The sequence below is a fragment of the Haliotis cracherodii genome, unplaced genomic scaffold (genome assembly GCF_022045235.1).
Source record: "Haliotis cracherodii isolate W230 unplaced genomic scaffold, xgHalCrac1.p SCAF_5, whole genome shotgun sequence".
NCBI classification, from domain to species: domain Eukaryota; kingdom Metazoa; phylum Mollusca; class Gastropoda; order Lepetellida; family Haliotidae; genus Haliotis; species Haliotis cracherodii.
Window position 1 is genome coordinate 48,396,189 of NW_027266308.1, and position 19,533 is coordinate 48,415,721.

The following is a 19,533-nucleotide window of genomic DNA, read 5'->3' on the forward strand; positions in this document are numbered from 1 at the left end:
TCATTTAAGAGTCAGCTAACAATGTGAAGATACAATATATGTATTCAATGATCGATGTAAAATGTATGATGTATGAGAAGGGTTTTAATATTATAATAGTTATTCGCCTGAAATCGCCAAACTCAATGTCCGTTATTTAACATGTTTTAACATATTTAACAGGTTCCTATTTATTATATTGTATTACGATAATTTACCGTTTTTGTCTACAAAATAGTTTCATATCAGAGGCTAGATGTTAGTTTAACTGTAAACTGAAAACACATATCGTAAACAGTAGGTAATACTGAGGTCCAGGGTAAGACTGAATTGTTCCTTAAATCAGTTCTTGTTCCTGGAAAGTACATATGAGTTTAATCCTGCTATAAGGATTTTGAAAATCTCCATGTGTATTAGAGATGTTATATGTTTCAAATTTACTTCGGGTGGGGTGGGGCGTGGTCACTACTTCAAAACGTGAGAGAGCTAATTTAACCAATCATATATGTTGAGTTTGACTAAAACGTGAGAATAATTCATTTTAAAGATATCCCCCCACCCCCACTCCTAAAAACATCCAAATTGATGGTGAAACCAATCAGGCCTTCATTTTTTACCTAAATATGAACATGCTGTGTGTATTCAAGTGCTTACTCGAGTCTCAACTGAACTCGCACATTGTTACGCACTATCCTTTGTGTCAAGACCTGTGGAAATTGCACCGGAGTAACCTTACGACTTACAAATAGTTCTCAGTATTTTACCTTGACCTACAAATCTAGGGCTACAGCGGACCCCCAATAAATAATTTTACGAATACCTACCGGAAATATATAGGGTCCTGTGAAGTAATGAAGTCATGTAGGGGGATATAAGATTACATAATTACTTTATTGCAGGAACTTCGTTCAGAACTGGGTAGAATGAATATATTATGTGTGTCCGTCAGGATGCAATGTTTTTGTTTTTCTGCGTGAATTCTATACATGTGTGGGTCCTGGACAGACATATCTGCGTCGTGTAAAAAACCCTTCTTAGTACATAGTTCACAATCCGTCACCTGAAACGGAGTTCAAACCGAGAATATAAAGCATGCCCAGGAGGATCCAAATGCGGAATCTAAATGTATGTGTATGTATCATTCGTCACCACTCGCCCCTTTCCGTAACCTGCAAGAAGATCCGGCTTGTCCCGGAATAACACGAGTTGGTCACGAATGCGTATGTATAACGAAATATATCGAATGTTCACGAAAAGACACGAGTTGTGCTGAATGGTCCCAGCTGGCGCATTCGCCCCTTTCCGTAACCTTCGCTATTCGGCCTGTCCCGGAATAACACAAGTTGTCAGCTGGCGGAGGCTTGTAAACACTATAGTTCCTTCGCATTTGCTTCACAGAACCGGGTCATCTGCTACACACCACTTGAGCCTCGGTTATTTGGCTTCCGTTAATTTTCATTGGAAAGTGGAATTTGTTGACAAGCGGTGTGGGATTGGAACAAATAAGCAGGTATTTTTTTATCGACCGTCGTCCTGTCGTTATTGTTAACACGCATATCTACCTAGTTATGAAAACTAGTGACAACCAACAGAGACCATAAACCGATATATGGTCTCTGCTGCAACCAACAACTTTGGCATTGCGCTACTGTCTGTGCACATGTTTAACCTAGGTATCAAACTGCGGGGATCAGTTAGGAAAATGTTTCCGGGTTGTGGTTTGCATTGCACGTCACTCCGACCTCAAGAACAATGTTAGTAAATTAGTATCCCGAAATAAAAGCCGCATATCGACGGCCCGCCTCTTTGAGCGTATGGGCGGGTCTTAGGGTGCCATCTCGCGCACACACACACACACACACACCTCCCGAAATCCCGCGTATCGATAGGGGGTTGGCAGCACGGAGCTTGAAAGTCTCTCCTCAACTGTGGCGTTTCAACATTTGAAAGTGCCCACGGGACACCCCGGGTATGCGCACGAGAAAGTGCTGGGAAGACAACCAGGAGTATTTGAGAGTGAGAGAAGGACCGCACGTGAAAGGAAACAATTGGAGATAAATGCGGAATATTAATAGTACTAAAGTAGTATTTAATATATCCGACGACACTTGCTTAAATAAAAGAATCCTCCCCCGCTATAACACCAACCACTAGCCCAGTTAGGTTTGCCTTACAGGCTTGACTGGGTGAAATGATCGGGTCCAAGGAGCATCGAGGGCATTGTGTGTCGAGGTCGGTAAAATATTCTGTTATTGCCTGTCGGCAGGCGAGACACCTAAAATACTCCTGACCTTCATTCTAGGCACTTGGAGGAGATAAGGTTCTGAAAGGTAGATTACAGATTGTACACGCTGAGTTATGTAACTTAAAGCTATCTATCTAAGTGATGACATTGCTGTCAACACATATTGATGCCGCAGGTGGGTTAGCGACCATGGCAAGCAGTGCAGGCTCATGTACGGGTGAGCTGCCTGTTATGCAACGTCAGAGTGACTGAAATGGACGCTCCTGTCACCGTATCGCATCAACCGTTCATCGTTTATTTACAGTCATCTTGGTTATTCTGCCTGTAACTTGGGGCTAATCGTCCCATTATTAAAGTCAGTGATAAGGGTACATACATGATTACTTATACGAAACATAAATTAGACCAATTTCTTATTGATCATACCCACGATTTTAAAATTTTATTTTATTTTAATGCAGCCTGGTCACCCAATAACAAGTTGTATCGAAAACGTTTTAATTAAAAAAAACAACCCACATGACGATTTGTGAGTGACATGTGATCGAGGACTTAATTTACAATACAGACAAATAACAACAGGTTCCTGTTGGTACGTCCCACCCCACCCCAGCAAATAAATAAAACATCAAAATAGAAACTGCACAACTCCCAAACCCTAAGAATTTAATAAGGACAGAATTGATTAAGTATTTCAACTTCTTTAATTCAGTGTACGATTCGCCGTATGTTCCAGCACCTGTATCGAAAAAGTCGCATTTAAAGAATACGTTAAGGATCGAAGGTTAAGGTAAAGGTTTCCCTTACTTAAAAAAACACAAGATGATAAAACATCGATATACCTTATTGTGAAACAATACACTGTGTCGCGGTATAAAAGGAATTCGATCAAAGCGTGCGAGAGAAAAACCACATGCAGCATGGATCAACTGAATTCATAACATGCCAAATTGAACAACTTTTCATCACCTGCCCTAGTGGCTCAGTGGGAAAACAGTTGGTTACATAACTAAACACGATATGCAAGGTTGCAGGTTCGATTCTCGTCATTCATAATGACAACTTTCGTTTCTTGTCTTCGATTTTAGAACATCGGAAGTTTGAAACACAAAGTACAATTATATATGTATAGAAGTATTAATAAATCCTTGTAGGAGGGTTGACAATCAATCATTGCAGATTCAGAGGAGGGTTTACAATCGTTGTAAACCAGACTGCAAAGGATTACATTTAAGCTAATGCGGTCTATGGGCGAATTCAACCTTTTCGAAAACCCCTCACGGGGTTACACAGACACGAAGAAGGTTTAGGAGTTGAAGTCATGCCTGTCTTCATTGTTGCTACAGCTTCTAAAATGCCACTTATAGATACAGCTGAGATTATCTTCTGAATGTTGAGAACACAATTCCATTTCTATTATGACCTGTTAGTTGTGACTTTGTTGCTTGCTTTTGGAGCAGCTCTATTTGTTTCTCCACTACCAATTTATGTTGTCTTCCGTTCCAGATAACACATTGTAACAGTATGTCGGCGGAGACAGAAGTCGTACCCCCTCGTTACCCGGGACAAGTCGACACGCCTTTCCCGGAAGTATTCAACACAATGCCTAAACAGCCGGATCGGAAGAAACCGGGGCAACTCTCGGAGACAATGATAAAACAATTCTTTGAAAAGGTTTGTTGCTTAAGATAAAGTCAGACCTACTTGTGTAAGAGGTCCACCTGCCACCTTTAAGTCGTGTTTAAGAAAATTAAAATACTGGAATTAAAAAAAACCCAGGAAATATATGTCTATAGTAACCATTTACTTCAAGATTTAGTTTTGAGATGTTTGTTCTGTCCCGTTCGCCCCAGCAAAGCCTTCGCCTGATTGGAAAGAACAGACCCTCCCCACCCCCACCAAGAACAACAACAATAACAGATACAAAAACAAATCGAACGTACAAAAGATGTGTGCGTGTGTATTATATACAATAACACATTACTCTTGCATAACACAAACTTCACTCACTTAGGTTTTCATCACCATCATGCAAATTTATGTGGTAATCGCAGGTAGTTCATTAATCTTTACTCAGGAAAGTGACCAATAAATCTGGAAGCTGACTGAAGCCGGCACTGTGGAGTTTACATAGCCTTGTGTTCGTAATATATAACCTGGAATATATTTCTCAGAAGAAAACGTGTTTTGTGTGAAAAGATTATTTTAGGTCCGCTTCATGTTTGTATGATGCTTTGAACCCCTTAAATGATAAGAGAATACAAGCATAATAGGGGAATGGAACGTTTAAGGACAGATAATGCTTTTGCACCACGGCAGTGTTAAAGCTATTACAACTTAATTGTACGGTCTATTCAAAGATGATATTTCCCATTTATTTGCATGGTTGATTCCAAGTGTTCTACATTTCTGAAGGTGATATCCTTTCGTTCATTATTATGATTCATCATTATTATACACTTTTTGAATTAGTCACTGTTAAAAAATAACCCGTAGCATTTTTTTTTATTTTATAAGGAAATTCATAGAATTAAGCTCTGGCCTGCATCGAGTTCTTGTGCAGGATTTTACAACGCCTCAATCACTTTAGTGTCCGTGTTTTCTTTGCTCCGTGTTCAACGACGTTGCCAGCAATAATGGAGCCGTTTCACTACGGCCTGAAAATAATCAAGTCTGCAACACACGAACCAGTGATTGATGTTATGAGCAACACCCAACGCCGTTGGTGTTGGATTTTCACGCGCAACAAGCCAAGATGCCGAGCCTGACTGCCTGATCCGTTTCACTTCTCACAATTGTGTTGGCATAATTATGATCTATTTAATCCAGGAATTACTCGTGGTCCCCGGAGAGAGTACACTGTTAAAAAGGAGCTCATGTATTTTATTTATTTTCAGATGTTGCGTTTTACATATGGCTGTCGCTATCGTATAAGCCACATAAGATATTCGGACGTATTATTACATGTAGCGCATCAATCAAAAGTTCTTTTTTGTTTGTGCGAAATAATCAGAATATAATATTGTATTGTACTAGTGATGAGTGAATATCTTCAACGCTGCGTTCAGCAATACTCCAGCTATTTCACGACTACATGTCAATAATTGTGGCCAGACCACACAAACCAGTGATTGAAAGCATGATAAATAGCTTTTACCACAAACATTACTTCAAAGGAAACGACTAGTTTTTTTGTGCATAAATCAGCTAAAATCTTTATATAATATAAAATAAATAAATATCCAAACACCTAGCTGCCGGCAGTAGGGCTGCAGGAGGGTTCCTGGCGTTTCCATTGTTGATTAGCATACATTTTCTTGTTGGTATGCAGTAAAAAGACGCCCGACCACATGTACATTTAGCTGTAGGGTCACTGCAATTCTCATGAGTTTCATAGTCCTATAGACCCGTGAAGATCCGGGGTAGAATAGGTCTTCAGCAACCCATGCTTGCCGTAAAAGTCGACTATGCTTGTCGTAAAAGGCGACTAACGGGATCGCGTGGTCAGGCTCGCTGATTTGGTTGATGTATGTCATCGATCCCAATTGCATGGATCGATGCTCATGATATTAATCACTGGATTGTCTGGTCCAGACTCGATTATTTACAGACCGCCGTCATATAGCTGGAATATTGCTGAGTGCGGCGTAAAACAAACAACCAACCAACCAACCAACCAATCATAGTCTTATATGCATGCGCACACGTGTTTGCAGAATAACGCCGCACTCACAACATTACAGCTAAATGACGACTATCTGTACACTTCTGTAATTAATATTATGAACAACGTCGGATGCGTTGACATGCCATCACCGAGCCTGATCACCCGATCCATTGAGCCGCCCCTTGCGATTGGCATAGGTTGCCAGGGTCCTAACCCACGGGTCCAGCACGCCGCTGGTCTCGAACTACGGATAAGTTGATGTTCTTTTTCTATTTTAGGGATATGTACTTGTTGAGGACTTTTTCACACGAGAGGAGTTGGACCCCTGCCGTACCGCTATAGAGGTCCTTATAGAAGATCTGGTCCAGTGGCTGTTCAAGGCAGGGAAAATCACAGGTTGGTTCCTTTGTGTGAGTGACCATGTTTCGAAATGAAGTGGATAAACCTTGTGAATTATTTGTACACTCGTTCTATTGGTGATTAAACGTTCCTGATGCAGATAAAAAGTCTGTTTTACTTTCATTTGTTTTATTTTTGCAAAGGTATCTGTATATGTATGGTGATGTTTTGTCAATGTTATTTCATTCATTCTGAGTTCTATCCTCCATCAACCTATGCTGTAATCGCCCTATGCTGTTATCACCCAATGCCATATTCGCCCCATGCTGTTATCAAACTATTCTGTTTTCACCTTATGCTGTTATCACCCTATTCTGTATTCACCCTATGCTGTATTCACCCTATGCTGTATTCACCTTATGCTGTTATCACTCTATGCTGTTATCACCCTATTCTGTATTCACCCTATGCTGTATTCACCCTATTCTGTTATCACCCAATGCTATATTCGCCCCATGCTGTTATTAACCTATGCTGTACTCACCCTATACTGTTATCACCCTATTCTGTATTCACCCTATCCTGTATTCACTCTGTGCTGTATTCACCCTATTCTGTATTCACACTACGCTGTTGTCACTCATTGCTATATTCGCCTTATGTTCTGTTGGTAGATACATACAAGGACCTAGGTCTCTTTCAAAGACTGACCCAGGTGGAGAAGGATTTCCCAGGTGCAAACATCCTCCTGCATAAGCTGGGCAAGCTCCCTCCAGTGAGTAAACTATTCATGATCATTAGATGACACACGCTTTATGATGCAGGCCATTAGTTGTGTTCACCTCCATCAATCAGAAACTGAGTACCTCTCCCTCCCCGTCACATCCTCACACAGACCCGTGAAGATTCCGGGGTAGACTAGGCCTTCAGCAACCCATGCTTGCCGTAAAAGGCGACTATGCTTGTCGTAAGAGGCGACAAACGGGATCGGGTGGTCAGGCTCGCTGACTTGGTTGATGCATGTCATCGATCCCAATTGTGTGGTTCGATGCTCATTATGTCCATCACTGGATTGTCTGGTCCAGACTCGATTATTTACAGGCCGCCGCCATATAGCCGGAATATTGCTGAGTGTGGCGTTAAACAACAAACAAACAAACAAACAAACGAAAACATACTCCATGATTATGTTAAGTATCCTGAAAGCATTCGCCACTAAAGCTTAGTTTGGGACATGCTGTCTAAGAACATCATGTCCCTGGCTCGTGAATGCAGTTTAATTGAACAGACACTTTTGACGTCATGTCATTCGGCCTCAAGCCGAAGGTGTGGCAGAGAAAGGGCACAGGACTCTCAACATAATGGAATGGGTTAATAATGCATTGGATATTCTTCGCCATTGATTCGCAGTAACTAAAGATGTTTAAGTTAGTATGTTCTAAGCATAAACACAGCAAACGTGCAACGAACTGACTTGTTTGATTCCGTAAATCGATGCTCATGATGTCAATCACTGGATGGCCTGGTCCAGACACGATTATTTACAGGTCGTTGTTTTATAGCTGGAATGCGGCGTTAAAGAAAAGAACGGAAAAAAGAAAGATAGAACGTCATAATATGCATCCTTGTAGGGATTGCTGATCAGAGAAGAAAGCAGAATATTGATTTAATATCTTACAGTTTGCTTTGCTTTGTACATGACAGGCATTTCGAAATCTGTGGTCTAACGACCGCTTGCTCAATGTGATCGAGCAACTGATTGGCCCCGACATTGCAGGACATCCGGTGTGGAATCTGCGCACAAAAACACCCCAGAACGAGGCTACAACAGTTCCCTGGCACCAAGGTATCTATAGAGCACTAGACATGTCTTGAGAGAAGCTACCAATACAAGCTGGAAGACCACAAGAAACACGAAACCTCCGAAAACACGAAATCTCCTATTTTTTTAAATCCACATCCCAATGGCTTTTAATTAGTTCATTTTAAGTACGTGTACTTTATTTCACCGAAATTGAAGTCTGAATAAGGAATCCAGTTGGTGTTTTCGTAGGGGTGGCCATCTTGTTTTGGTAAACGAGAATGCTTTTTGGAATCATTATTCAGAGTGCACTATCGATGAAATAATGTATATATAATTGGAGAGTGGTGCTTCAGGAAGTCATTGGCATAAATTCGACCGTCTAACAGGGCGATCCGTATCCCTTGATGTTGATCCGTATCCCAACTGATACCGAACATATGTAGGGATATGGTAACCGCAGCGAGGAGGGAAGTTATGTTTGACTTTTAATTAAAAACAAACAGTTATCTCTCGTTTTTATTTCACAGACAATATAAAAATAGAATGTTTTTAACTGTTAATTTAATTTTGACCAAATGCAGGGATTAGAGTAAGTCCTTAGTGTTCATTATGTGAAGTATCCATATTAAACAGGGTTGACTATATTAAGTTTGTTGATACCTGTAGATTGTGCATACCTGGACAATGATTCGTATGAGGTCCTCCAGCCTACAGCCTGGATCCCACTGCTGGACACTACCGAGGAGAACGGGTGTTTGCAGGTACTGCAGTTTTAAAGGGGGCTCGTCATGCCAAAAGACTCATTTTCAGTTATTTCCTAGTCACTCCTTTCCTTAACGTCCAGGTTGTCAAAACCGCCAAATTGATACCCTGAATAAGTAGACATGAACGTCACACCACAGTAGTCATGTAGTCAAATTTGACACTTTGTTTAATGCCCAAATGTGGGCCATTTATGTGTGCATGTGGCACTGGAAACTGATCTTCGGATTAAAATAATGAAATTGGGTACCTCTTTACTTTCAAGCATCCCTCTCATATATGAATGCACTTCTGATCCAAGTTAGAATGTGTCCACAGCACTATATGGACTGTATGAGTCTCGTGATTTTTGAAAAGTAGGTGACCATATTCGACAAGCTCAGCTCATGTGAGTTTCTAGGGTTTCGGTCTTGCCATATACTAAAACACATGTTACATATGGGGGCCTCCTTAGGCAGCTGGGGGGCACGGGTTGCCCAGTCGTCTAAGGCGTCGCGATTCGCTGTGCAGAGTTGCGTCCCTTGGACACGCTAGAAACCTATGATTGTGGGTTCGAGTCCCGGTTCGCCCTAATAATGTTTCTAGGTTTGTCAGCACCATACCCGTGCTCGTGGGTTTCACCGAAGTGTTAAACGTCTGAGACCTGCATCACTTCGGGCTTTCCCCCCACATTTAGCTGACACGCCGCTATATTATTGGAATACTCTTAAAGGCGGCGTTAAACCCAACTCACTCACTCACTCACCTTAGGCAGCTAACTATTTTCAAAATGTGCATCTGTTCACCCATCAGTGACTGGGTACCAGGTAGGGTGAGATGGTAGTGTCATGATAAGGCAGCTTGAGTTGTATACTCCCCAGCGAGGTGAGACTTCAACTGCACACTAAATCCATTTAGCGTTGTTTTAAGGAACGCATGGAACCAAAATGATGAATTTGACGCATTAAATAAACATGTCAGCATTAATCCTCATTCAAAGTTCACTTATGATGCTCTGTTTCTGGGCGCAGGTTGCAGTAGGGGGTCACCGCAGAGGAAAGATAGCCACTCATCAGTGTTGCTATGGTGGCACGTGGTATGTCATGCTGGAAGAAGAGGAAATGGAGAAATCTCTGGGTAATCATCATGTTATTTTCACAAACTGGGCTCCGTCTCTTCATGTCACAATATAAGTTGACGATGAGCATAGAGAGGCGAGAACCAGCTGATTGTACCTGTGATCCGGGTTAGAAATGATCTTCAGCAACCCATGCTTGTCGTAAGAGGCAACTGACAGGATAGGGTAGTCGTGGAGTTGGTTGATGCATGTCATCGTATCCGCACTCAGCAATATTCCAGCTACATGACGGCGATCTGTAAATAATCGAGTTTGGACCAGACAATCCACTGGCATTCATTGTGTCGAACCTGCGTTATATCAGATTGACCTGTTTCTTGACCATGTGAACATATCACAACGTTGATGGCCCCGTTCTCTGTTGACGCAGGCGTTGACCTGAAGAAGGACCTGCTGACCTGCCCCGTCCCCTATGGAGGCTTCCTTCTTTTCAACAACGTTATTCCACACAGGAGGTATGCCTCTGTTCAAGGTTGCATTACTGCTAACATTACCCCCTTCTGATTCCAGCATCCCATGCTTGGCATCGTAGCCAGTTACTGATTTCTCTGTTGTGTTTCTCTGTTTCTTCGTGTTTTAATGACAGATAGATGGTTTATTTATGTCCCAGATGGTTTACTTGTATTTATGTCCTGCACTGGGCATATATACAATAAGTAAGACAAAGATAAAACATGCTCAAGCCACTCCATCAGTCACGAGAGGCACCAGATGTATCCAATTACACATGAGAGATGATGCAGATAACTAAGAGTGTACAGAAAAAAACGGTCTTAAACACAAATGCACGATTGCTAAAAATGTGACAACTTTTCATTAGATAAAATACTAAAACCGTTAGCTTTTTCCATATACCGTTGTTAAAAGGGTCAAGTAAACTGATATACGTGGGACAGTTAGGAAGACCTGTGAAGTTTCGGGTAGAGAATAGGTCTGCAGCAACCTAAGCTTGCCGTTAATAATTCCCGCCTTTTCACTAGGACCACGAATATCCCGAATCGCCCCGAATCGGAAACTTTCGTGATGATTCGCGCAATAATGCAAACTTTCGTGGCTAATCGGGTTGAAAAATATGAAGAATACCAGGAATGGGTTATAAACATGTACGAATTACAAGATTCATGAACGGATCATACACGAATTTTAAGAATCACCTACGACTAGGTGACGAATATCCCGAATGTAGTTACTTAATTCTTACATGATTCGTAGTTGACTCGGGACATTCGTAGCTGTTTGGGGATGTTTTCGGATCGAGGACAAGGTTGAGGTTGGGAGCCACGAATCGGTAAGAATAGCCAAGAATGCAAAAGAATCGATTTCGAAGCTGTTACGGAACATAAGAATTAATTACGAATGGATTACGATACAGCCACGAAATTGCAATTCGGGGACCCTTCCACGAAAGTTTTTGACAAACACAAGATTTTCGTTCCCACATTTTCCTGTATACCTTAACCCTTTTCTACTGCATAATATTTATATTTATAACCAAACATATTACCTGTTGTTATCAAAGACATAATTTGAATAGTTTAATGACTTAATAAAAATGTTTCAACCAATTTTGTCAAATTATGCATTTTCCCTTTAATTTATGCAATTTTGATGCAAAACTTCACGCACACACGTGCAAGCTTACTACCTGTGGGAAATCGTGTGCAGATACGTCCTTCGTGCAATAGAAAAAAATAGGTATACAGGAAAAAGTGGGAACGAAAATCTTAACTAAGCCTCTTTTCCTCTGGTGGCCAACTTACTAGATGAGATATTTTCATATCTTCCGGTCTCGAGCCGCAAGGGGTCACTGCAAGGGGATGACATACTCTCTGCCCATTCGTCACCACTCGCCCCTTTCCGTAACCTGCAAGAAGACTCGTCCCCCTATCGATGAATGTTATGTGCGAAAAAACGACAACCAATCAGAATGCGCGTATGATTTCAAGTTCTTTGTCAAAGAGTCCCTCAGAAATAATTTCTGTTTTTACATATGTCTTGCATCTAAAAATATACCCAAGACACAGTTAAATGTTTTCAATCATACTGCATAATTTCGCATGTCCTGATGTGCTTTTAATTGCATCTGAAATATAAATGATATATGGGGAAATATATGTGAACCATTGCGCAACGAGTTGACAATTGTTTTAGGTATGCCCGTTTGCGCTAAGACGGAACCCGGTTGCAAAAATGGCCACGAGAGGGGCACGAGTCGCTATTCAGCTTGTCCCGGAATAACACGAGTTGGTCACGAATGACTCTCTGCCAAGTCAGGGGTCATCAGTACTTAACGGGTTTGCATACGTACGTTCCTCCATCACCGTCAATACATGGGGTCGCTATGCGGTGCAGTCGCTATTGTAACCTACGAATCAACGTACAGCTAGATTCCTGAATGAGGCTACATCGGCAATATTTAGCGACTAATATCGCACGTGTCACAATTTATGCAGTAGAGGGGCCGTATAAATTCACGGGTAATGAGGAACGTAGTGTATGCAAAACGTGAAATATTGACGATGGTGTTCATATGTATGTGTGATCTGGTCGTCTTAAGCCCCGGAAGACGTTGTACATAGTAACGTCCTGTGGCAGGATCCTCTGATCTTGGGTTCGAACATCATATTCTCCCCGATAATGATCCTTGGTTTGTCGGCACCAATCTGGTAAACGCCACGGACCTGTGTCACACTGGGCTGTCCACACACATTAAACTGATATGCCCTGATGTAGGCGACATTTTAAGTGGAGCTCAACCCTTCACTCTATCTGTTTCTAGCCTTCTGAATCTCTCCCAAGACATCCGACGGACCTGTGTCACACTGGGCTGTCCACACACATTAAACTGACAGGCCCTGATGTAGGCGACATGTTTAGTGGAGCTCAACCCTTCACTTACTCACTCTATCTGTTTCTAGCCTTCCGAATCTCTCCCAAGACATCCGATGGAGTATAGATCTCAGATGGCAGCGGCCGGACAGGCCAGTCGGCTTCTATGGTCTCAAGGACAGCATTCTCATGAGGTCATCGGGAGACCCTGATCACGTGATCAACTGGGATTCGTTCGACGAAGTGGACAGGCACAAGAAAGCAAAACAAGACGCTCCGAAAATAAACCCAGTACGTTTCAGAATGACGATGTCCTCAAAACGTGCTACACGTTTTCAAGTATGGCATTAGTGAGAAGTTGAACAAAAATATATATTCAAATTGTTCTTCCCTTAACTCGGGTTCGTTTACCCTAAATGGACTTGGGATGCAACCAAATTAGATCGGACCGTGAAGATCCGGGGTAGACTAGGTATTCAACAACCTATGCATGCCCTAAAAGGCGACTAACAGGATCGGCCGATAAGGCTGCTGACTTGGTTGATGCATGTCATTGTATCCCAATTGCTTGGATCGATGCTCATGATGTCAATCACTGTATTGTCTAGTCCAGACTTCCGTCATATAGCTGGAATATTGCTGAGTGCGGCGTTAAACAACAAACAAACAACAAACTTGCAGTTATGTTACGCAGAACATCCAGCATACACACTGTAGGTTTTATACGAAATATTTTTCGGGAACAGAATAGTTATTTGTTTATTTTTTTTATAGAAAAACCACAGTTTAGGAATTGAAATGTTATGAACGTTATGTCTTTGATATGCATTTAAAAGTTTTGAAATCCCCTTTATCAGGTGAATACTAAAAATGAGTATTCGTTGTTTTCACTGCGAATTAATTGGCTTCACTCCTGTTTATTCCATTGGCTTCCTCGGTACATGGGGTCACGGGTGGCTCAGTCGTCTGAGGCGCCGCAATTCGTTGTGCAAAGTGGTTAACGTCTGAGACCTGAATCACTTCGGCCTTTCCTACCACATTTAGCTGACTCTCCGTGATATAACTGCAATACTGTCCAAATCAGCGTTAAATCAAACTCACTCACTCAGTCAGTTACTCATCATTATATAGTTACCGTTGTACATTAATCCTACCCATCGTGTATATATATTGACTCACATAGTTGACTCATGCACGTTTAATTCCTGTGCAAGGTTGGCGAGGAGGAGGAGTTCGACACGACCATCCAGGGCCCATGGATGAAGAAGTGGGCAATGGTCCACATGAACCAGCATACGGATAGGCTGGGAAAGGCCGACGAAACGTCTTGGCATAAAGCATAGTAACCACGGGAACGGGTGTCCAGCCTCCTTGGAAGATACATTCGACATCATTAAGCTTATCATTTTTGTTCTTTCTACCTCTGTACACATACATCCAATCACGCTAAGTTACGATTCCCAGATCTGCAGAATCATCTAGACTAAGAACTGTTTTAGAATTGCTAGATACTGTAGCTTTTCCAGGCAGTCGTAAATGTCTTTTGACCCCTTTGTTGTTTGAATTTTAAGGACGATTGTAGAATTCGTAGATACTGTAGCTTTTCCATGCAGTCGTAAACGTTTATAGGTCCCTTTGTTGTTTGAAATGATAAGGACGATTGTAGAATTCGTAGATACTGTAGCTTTTCCATGCAGTCGTAAACGTTTATAGGTCCCTTTGTTGTTTGAAATGATAAGGACGATTGTAGAATTCGTAGATACTGTAGCTTTTCCATGCAGTCGTAAACGTTTATAGGTCCCTTTGTTGTTTGAAATGATAAGGACGATTGTAGAATTCGTAGATACTGTAGCTTTTCCATGCAGTCGTAAACGTTTATAGGTCCCTTTGTTGTTTGAAATGTTAAGGACGATTGTAGAATTCGTAGATACTGTAGCTTTTCCATGCAGTCGTAAACGTCTATAGGTCCCTTTGTTGTTTGAATACTGTTGGATACTGGTGAAGTGATTGCTCGCTCTTGTCCGGTCTCGTTAAACTTCAATTTTTATATATTTATCATAATTTGAATCTGATAAGTCGATTCGGATGTGTCAAATTTTCGGTTGTCTCGAAATGTTTACTTATTTTAGAAAAAAAAAATTCGAACAGGTCACTGTGAGGTGAGCAGCCCTTTGTCATAAATCCTTCTTATGTATTTTCTTTATTTCATCTGACTAAAATTTCTTAAACTTACAAGTAACTGCATCTTTAACGGACATTAACCGTAAACCAAGTTACAAAAAGGCCAAATGAAGGTGAATGGGATGCATGTATTACATGTGCCGTTGTAGATTTCAAGTGTCTTTAACAGTCCCTGAACAATATACCTATACAGTTCGACATTCAACATAGCGTCAATAACCATAAGAAAATATGCAAATTGAGTTCATTGACGTATAACCTTCTCATTTCACGTGGGTTTGTATATGTAGGGGCACATTTGTTTGTTTTCGTTTGAACTTTTTGTTTCGTTTTAAATCTGAGCAAAATTCATTGGTTAAGGATAAATCGGAACTCCTCGAAAGACGAAGCCATCGAGCGATACCCAAAGGCAGGGAGACCAAAGAAACACGTGTCCTGAATACGTCTATAAACATCTTGCACGGGAACAGAAGCGAAAGAAGACACGTGACGCAACAAAATAGCACTCGTGTCGGGATTAAGCACCATCCCGGATGAACGCTCGATGGCTGACTTTGAACTGTTCATTTAATTTTGTTTCACCGCTATACACGTGGTACTGTGCTCAGCGCACAGTTTACAGTTCACAAATCAGGTGACATGAAGGAACGTTGGCCTGGGAGAGTAGTTGGATGGGTGACCAGGTTCAGCAGCTTGGCTCCTGAGAGTTACTAGGGCTTCGGTCCTGCCCCACACAGAGGCACATGTAGCACATGTGGTGTCTCCTTGGGCAAGGGACTTTGTTCACCCAGCAATGTTTACTCGGTAGGATAAGATTGTAATGTGGCTGTTAACCTTCTTGCGCCTCACAGGCATCTTTGGGTGTATACTTCCCAGGGAGGTGAGAATGAAAAACGAGTGCACACTGATTCATAGACCGGGGTAATAATGTAGCGCTTTGAGCATGCCTTAGGGAATGGTTTTGGCGAATTATGAATATGCACATTATTATTATCATTATTATTATTTACAAATAATTGTGTATGCTGTCATGAAAGAGTGTTAAAGATAAAAGGTTGTGAAGATCGAAACGGTGGCTCTCAAAAGGGCACGCGGTAAACGTGCAAACTAACTATGTAATCCAGATTTATACTTAATATCGAACTGAGAGAACAATTTATACAGAGAAGAAACACCGTTAAAACGCACGGTACTAATCCAAGCGATATCGTCCTGATTTACAAATTTCCAGATAAGCGAATCATGGGTATGGAGAAATATCCCGTCGTACATATTTAAGGGTTCACAACAGTAACTGTCCGGAAGATGGGGATCCGCTTAAAACGGGGCCTGGAACAACGGGGTTTCACTGAATTAACGCTGAAGTCTTTAGGCACGTGTACACAGAACATTACCCAATGTGCTGTAAAATGTTCTAAGGTAAACAGAGTGTCCAAAATGTCTCGAGTTTCTTCCCTCAGGCTTGCCAGGATCTTATGAACATTGGTTCGTATCCTGGTTCGCCTTGATTAAGATTCCGTTGTCGTGGGTTACACTACAGTTGTGAATTCCTGGGACCCGCATCTCTTTGGGTTTTCCAACTAAGCTGACACCCAGTTGTATTACCAATCTCATTAAAATCAGATCTTAGTTCCCGTTACCGCTAAACAAAGACTTGAGGACACCCCATTACGGGTCATGTCAGACCGACCTTGCGCGAACTTTGATCGACCAATGGCATGACTGACAAGAAGTCGACATTGGCCAATCAGAAGGCAGCTTACTCGTGCTTTACGGCACTAATTTCAAATTGACGACTACTCTTCGAAATAAAATTTGAAACCTGAACAAAAGAACATTCTGGAATGGCTAATAGATGATCTAGAATGTATGGATTCAGTCGTTAACCCCGTAACTATCGTTCGGAATACCCCGTGTAAAAAGTTTTCGAGGTTGCATGATTAGAAATCACATTCCGACTGTCACTTTCATGATCTGGAAAGCGACGCTCTGATTGGTCAAATGAAAGGTCGTTCTGACGTGACCCTTAATGGGATGTCCTCAGATCTTTGTTTAGCGGTAGCGAGAACTAATATCTTATTTTAACGAGATTGTTGTGTTACCGGAATAATGGTCGAAGCGTCGTTAAACCAAACTCGATAACTCCAGGGTAGCACCTCCGTCCTGTTTCATCTATTTATGTGTGAAGCCCATTTCTGGTGCCCCCCGCCGTGATATTGCTGGAATATTGCTAAAAGCAGGGTAAAACCATACTCACTCATACTTATTCACTAGGAGTGGGTGAGTAGGGTTTTTCACCGCATTTAGCAATATTCCACGGATATGAATCCATACATTATCAGGAACCAACAAAGTCCTCTGAGAAAACGATTCAACAGCTGAGCCACCACAACTTGTGTGGAAAGTTGTATGTGCAGTAACGTGTATTTTCTAACCTGTTATTACTAACACGTTATATCGTTATAAGTACTGCCGACGTGTACATTTCGTTATCAAGCAAGACATCCCGCGACCACTATATTACTGTGCACAAGAAATATAGCTGTATGAAAGTATCCATCAAGGTCATGGGACGGTATGAAGCTCAACACATCTTTGTGAACAATTTATTTTTTTACATCTGTGTAGAATTACATTTGTAATAAATTCTTGATCGCACTCAGTGTTGTGTATTTCTCGGCAAATGGAACACAGGTAGTCCAACACATATGCATCAACTTTTAAGGCGCCGGGATTCACTGTCCCGACCCATAGGCATTGATAATTATCAATAATGTTGGTTTATATTGGCAGTATTATCTATATTACCTTAATGGTAAGTGAGTGTAGAATACCTAGTGTGAGGGGGGTGGGGGAGTCCACGATTCGAACCCACACTGAGTGAGGCACCTCATCGGCAGCACTCAAAGTCAGCGATATAACCCACTCAGCCACCGAGACTTCCACGAAAATGAATGTCCGAATAACTGGAAGTGTATATCACGTACTTTGTGTACCTTCTGTGAATTGGCACGGCTCCCATGGCCGAAAGCTATGAACACACAGTGGTATGTGTGTGTCCTTCTTGATGTCTACAAGGCCTAGGACATGATTTGGAGACAATGATACCCCACAAAAGTCCAATGTTCAATATCATGATCAATGACATTTTCGAGGACCTGCTTCTAAATAGTAATACGGCACAATTTGCAGATGATGTATCGTTTTGTTGGTTGGTTCATTGGTTTGTTGTTTTACGCCGCACTCGGCAATATTCCAGCTATATGACGACGGTCTGTAAATAATCGAGTCTGGATCAGACAATCCAGTGATTGACACCATGAGCATCGATCCACGCAATTGGGATCCCGTTAGTCGGCAAGCATAAGGATCTTTTGGAGATGGTTTGGTAATTTTCAGTTGGTCTTGTAATCCGTCTAAAACTTAAGTACCCGGTGTTCAAAATGGGGGTTTAAGATATCCCAATCATAATCAATGGCGATGATGATCACAAGACGAAAAATCCCTCATGATAATCAATCTAACTCTCGGGCACCATAAATAGGAAATAGTGTCAATGTTCAAATTCCGAACACATAACACATTTGTATAACACATGCAACAAGATCATCAATCTATTAAAGTGTGTTAAAAAAACTAGTCCTATGAAAAAGTACAGCTTAACATTTTAATCGAACTAGATCATGTATAATGGGGTTAATGCAATTGTAATGCAATTCCACTTGCTCTTGATATTTGATAATAGTATTTATTATTATCACGGAATAACCGTGCTCGTGGCTTTCATCAAACTAGCATCCTCCCATGTTAAGCTGAAATGGTGCAGTGTGACTTTTTCCAAGTTCTGTTAAATCCAGGTCAGTCAATATAAAATTGTGAAATCAGTGCAGAAGATATTACTTCAGGTTTCAGCAAATAACATTGTACATAAATGGACATAGTGAACCAACTTTCATAACATTTACTTTTGGTAAAATATATTTGATAGTGGTAGAAAATGTATTGTATTTGTATTGAAATGCCTTGTGGTCACTGCTGCAGATATTTCTTCATATCGGCGAGACATTTAAAGATGTATGCATGACAGTGATAGCTCAAATCGAAAACTACAAGGAAGAGGAAGAGAAAACTGATAACTGATACTGATAACAAGTGTTTTCGGGTTCTACAATGAACATGGGGATGTGAAGTCGGATGTTGCCTCTCAGGGTGTGTCATGTTTGTTTGTTGTTTAACGCATCACTCTGCAATATTCCAGCTATATGCCAGTAAATAATCGAGTATGGACCAGATAGTCCAGTGATTGACATCATGGGCATCAACCCAGGCAATTTGGATGCATCAACCAAGTCAGCGAGCCTGACCACCCGATTCGCAAGTCTAGATAAAACTAAAACCAGTCTACTTTCCTTGATTCCACATATGAAAACAGCAGAGGAAAATAATTGTAATTTAAAAAAAAAAAATGTTTTCATGACTTAGTGTTCGTCTACTTCTTATCCCGAGTTGGGCAGAATTTGATGACGAGTTTGTAGTTGAATTATCACCTTGGGACGAATATTGAGATAAGTTGATACGATGAGATAAGTTTCATAACTTTACATAATTAA

General features: G+C 41.3%; 1 protein-coding gene across 1 annotated transcript; it reads left to right on the plus strand.

Moving 5' to 3' along the window:
- Positions 1 to 1,307: 1,307 nt before the first annotated feature.
- Positions 1,308 to 17,581, plus strand: LOC139442426 (1-deoxypentalenic acid 11-beta-hydroxylase-like). Its single transcript, XM_071223239.1, has 10 exons — positions 1,308 to 1,489; positions 3,731 to 3,898; positions 6,170 to 6,287; positions 6,905 to 7,005; positions 7,935 to 8,076; positions 8,701 to 8,795; positions 9,807 to 9,912; positions 10,284 to 10,368; positions 12,832 to 13,033; positions 13,957 to 17,581. The coding sequence occupies exons 2-10, from the start codon at positions 3,749 to 3,751 to the stop codon at positions 14,083 to 14,085; spliced, it is 1,128 nt and encodes a 375-aa protein (XP_071079340.1). The 5' UTR covers positions 1,308 to 1,489; positions 3,731 to 3,748; the 3' UTR covers positions 14,086 to 17,581.
- The last annotated feature ends 1,952 nt before the right edge of the window (positions 17,582 to 19,533 follow it).

What these genes read in the sequence shown, in the direction of transcription:
- LOC139442426 (XM_071223239.1), top strand. Translation starts at nt 3,749, where the DNA reads ATGTCGGCGGAGACAGAAGTCGTACCCCCTCGTTACCCGGGACAAGTC. An exon ending in AGCTGGGCAAGCTCCCTCCA is followed by an intron (nt 7,006 to 7,934) that starts GTGAGTAAACTA and finishes TGTACATGACAG; the next exon opens with GCATTTCGAAATCTGTGGTC. An exon ending in AGGAGAACGGGTGTTTGCAG is followed by an intron (nt 8,796 to 9,806) that starts GTACTGCAGTTT and finishes TTCTGGGCGCAG; the next exon opens with GTTGCAGTAGGGGGTCACCG.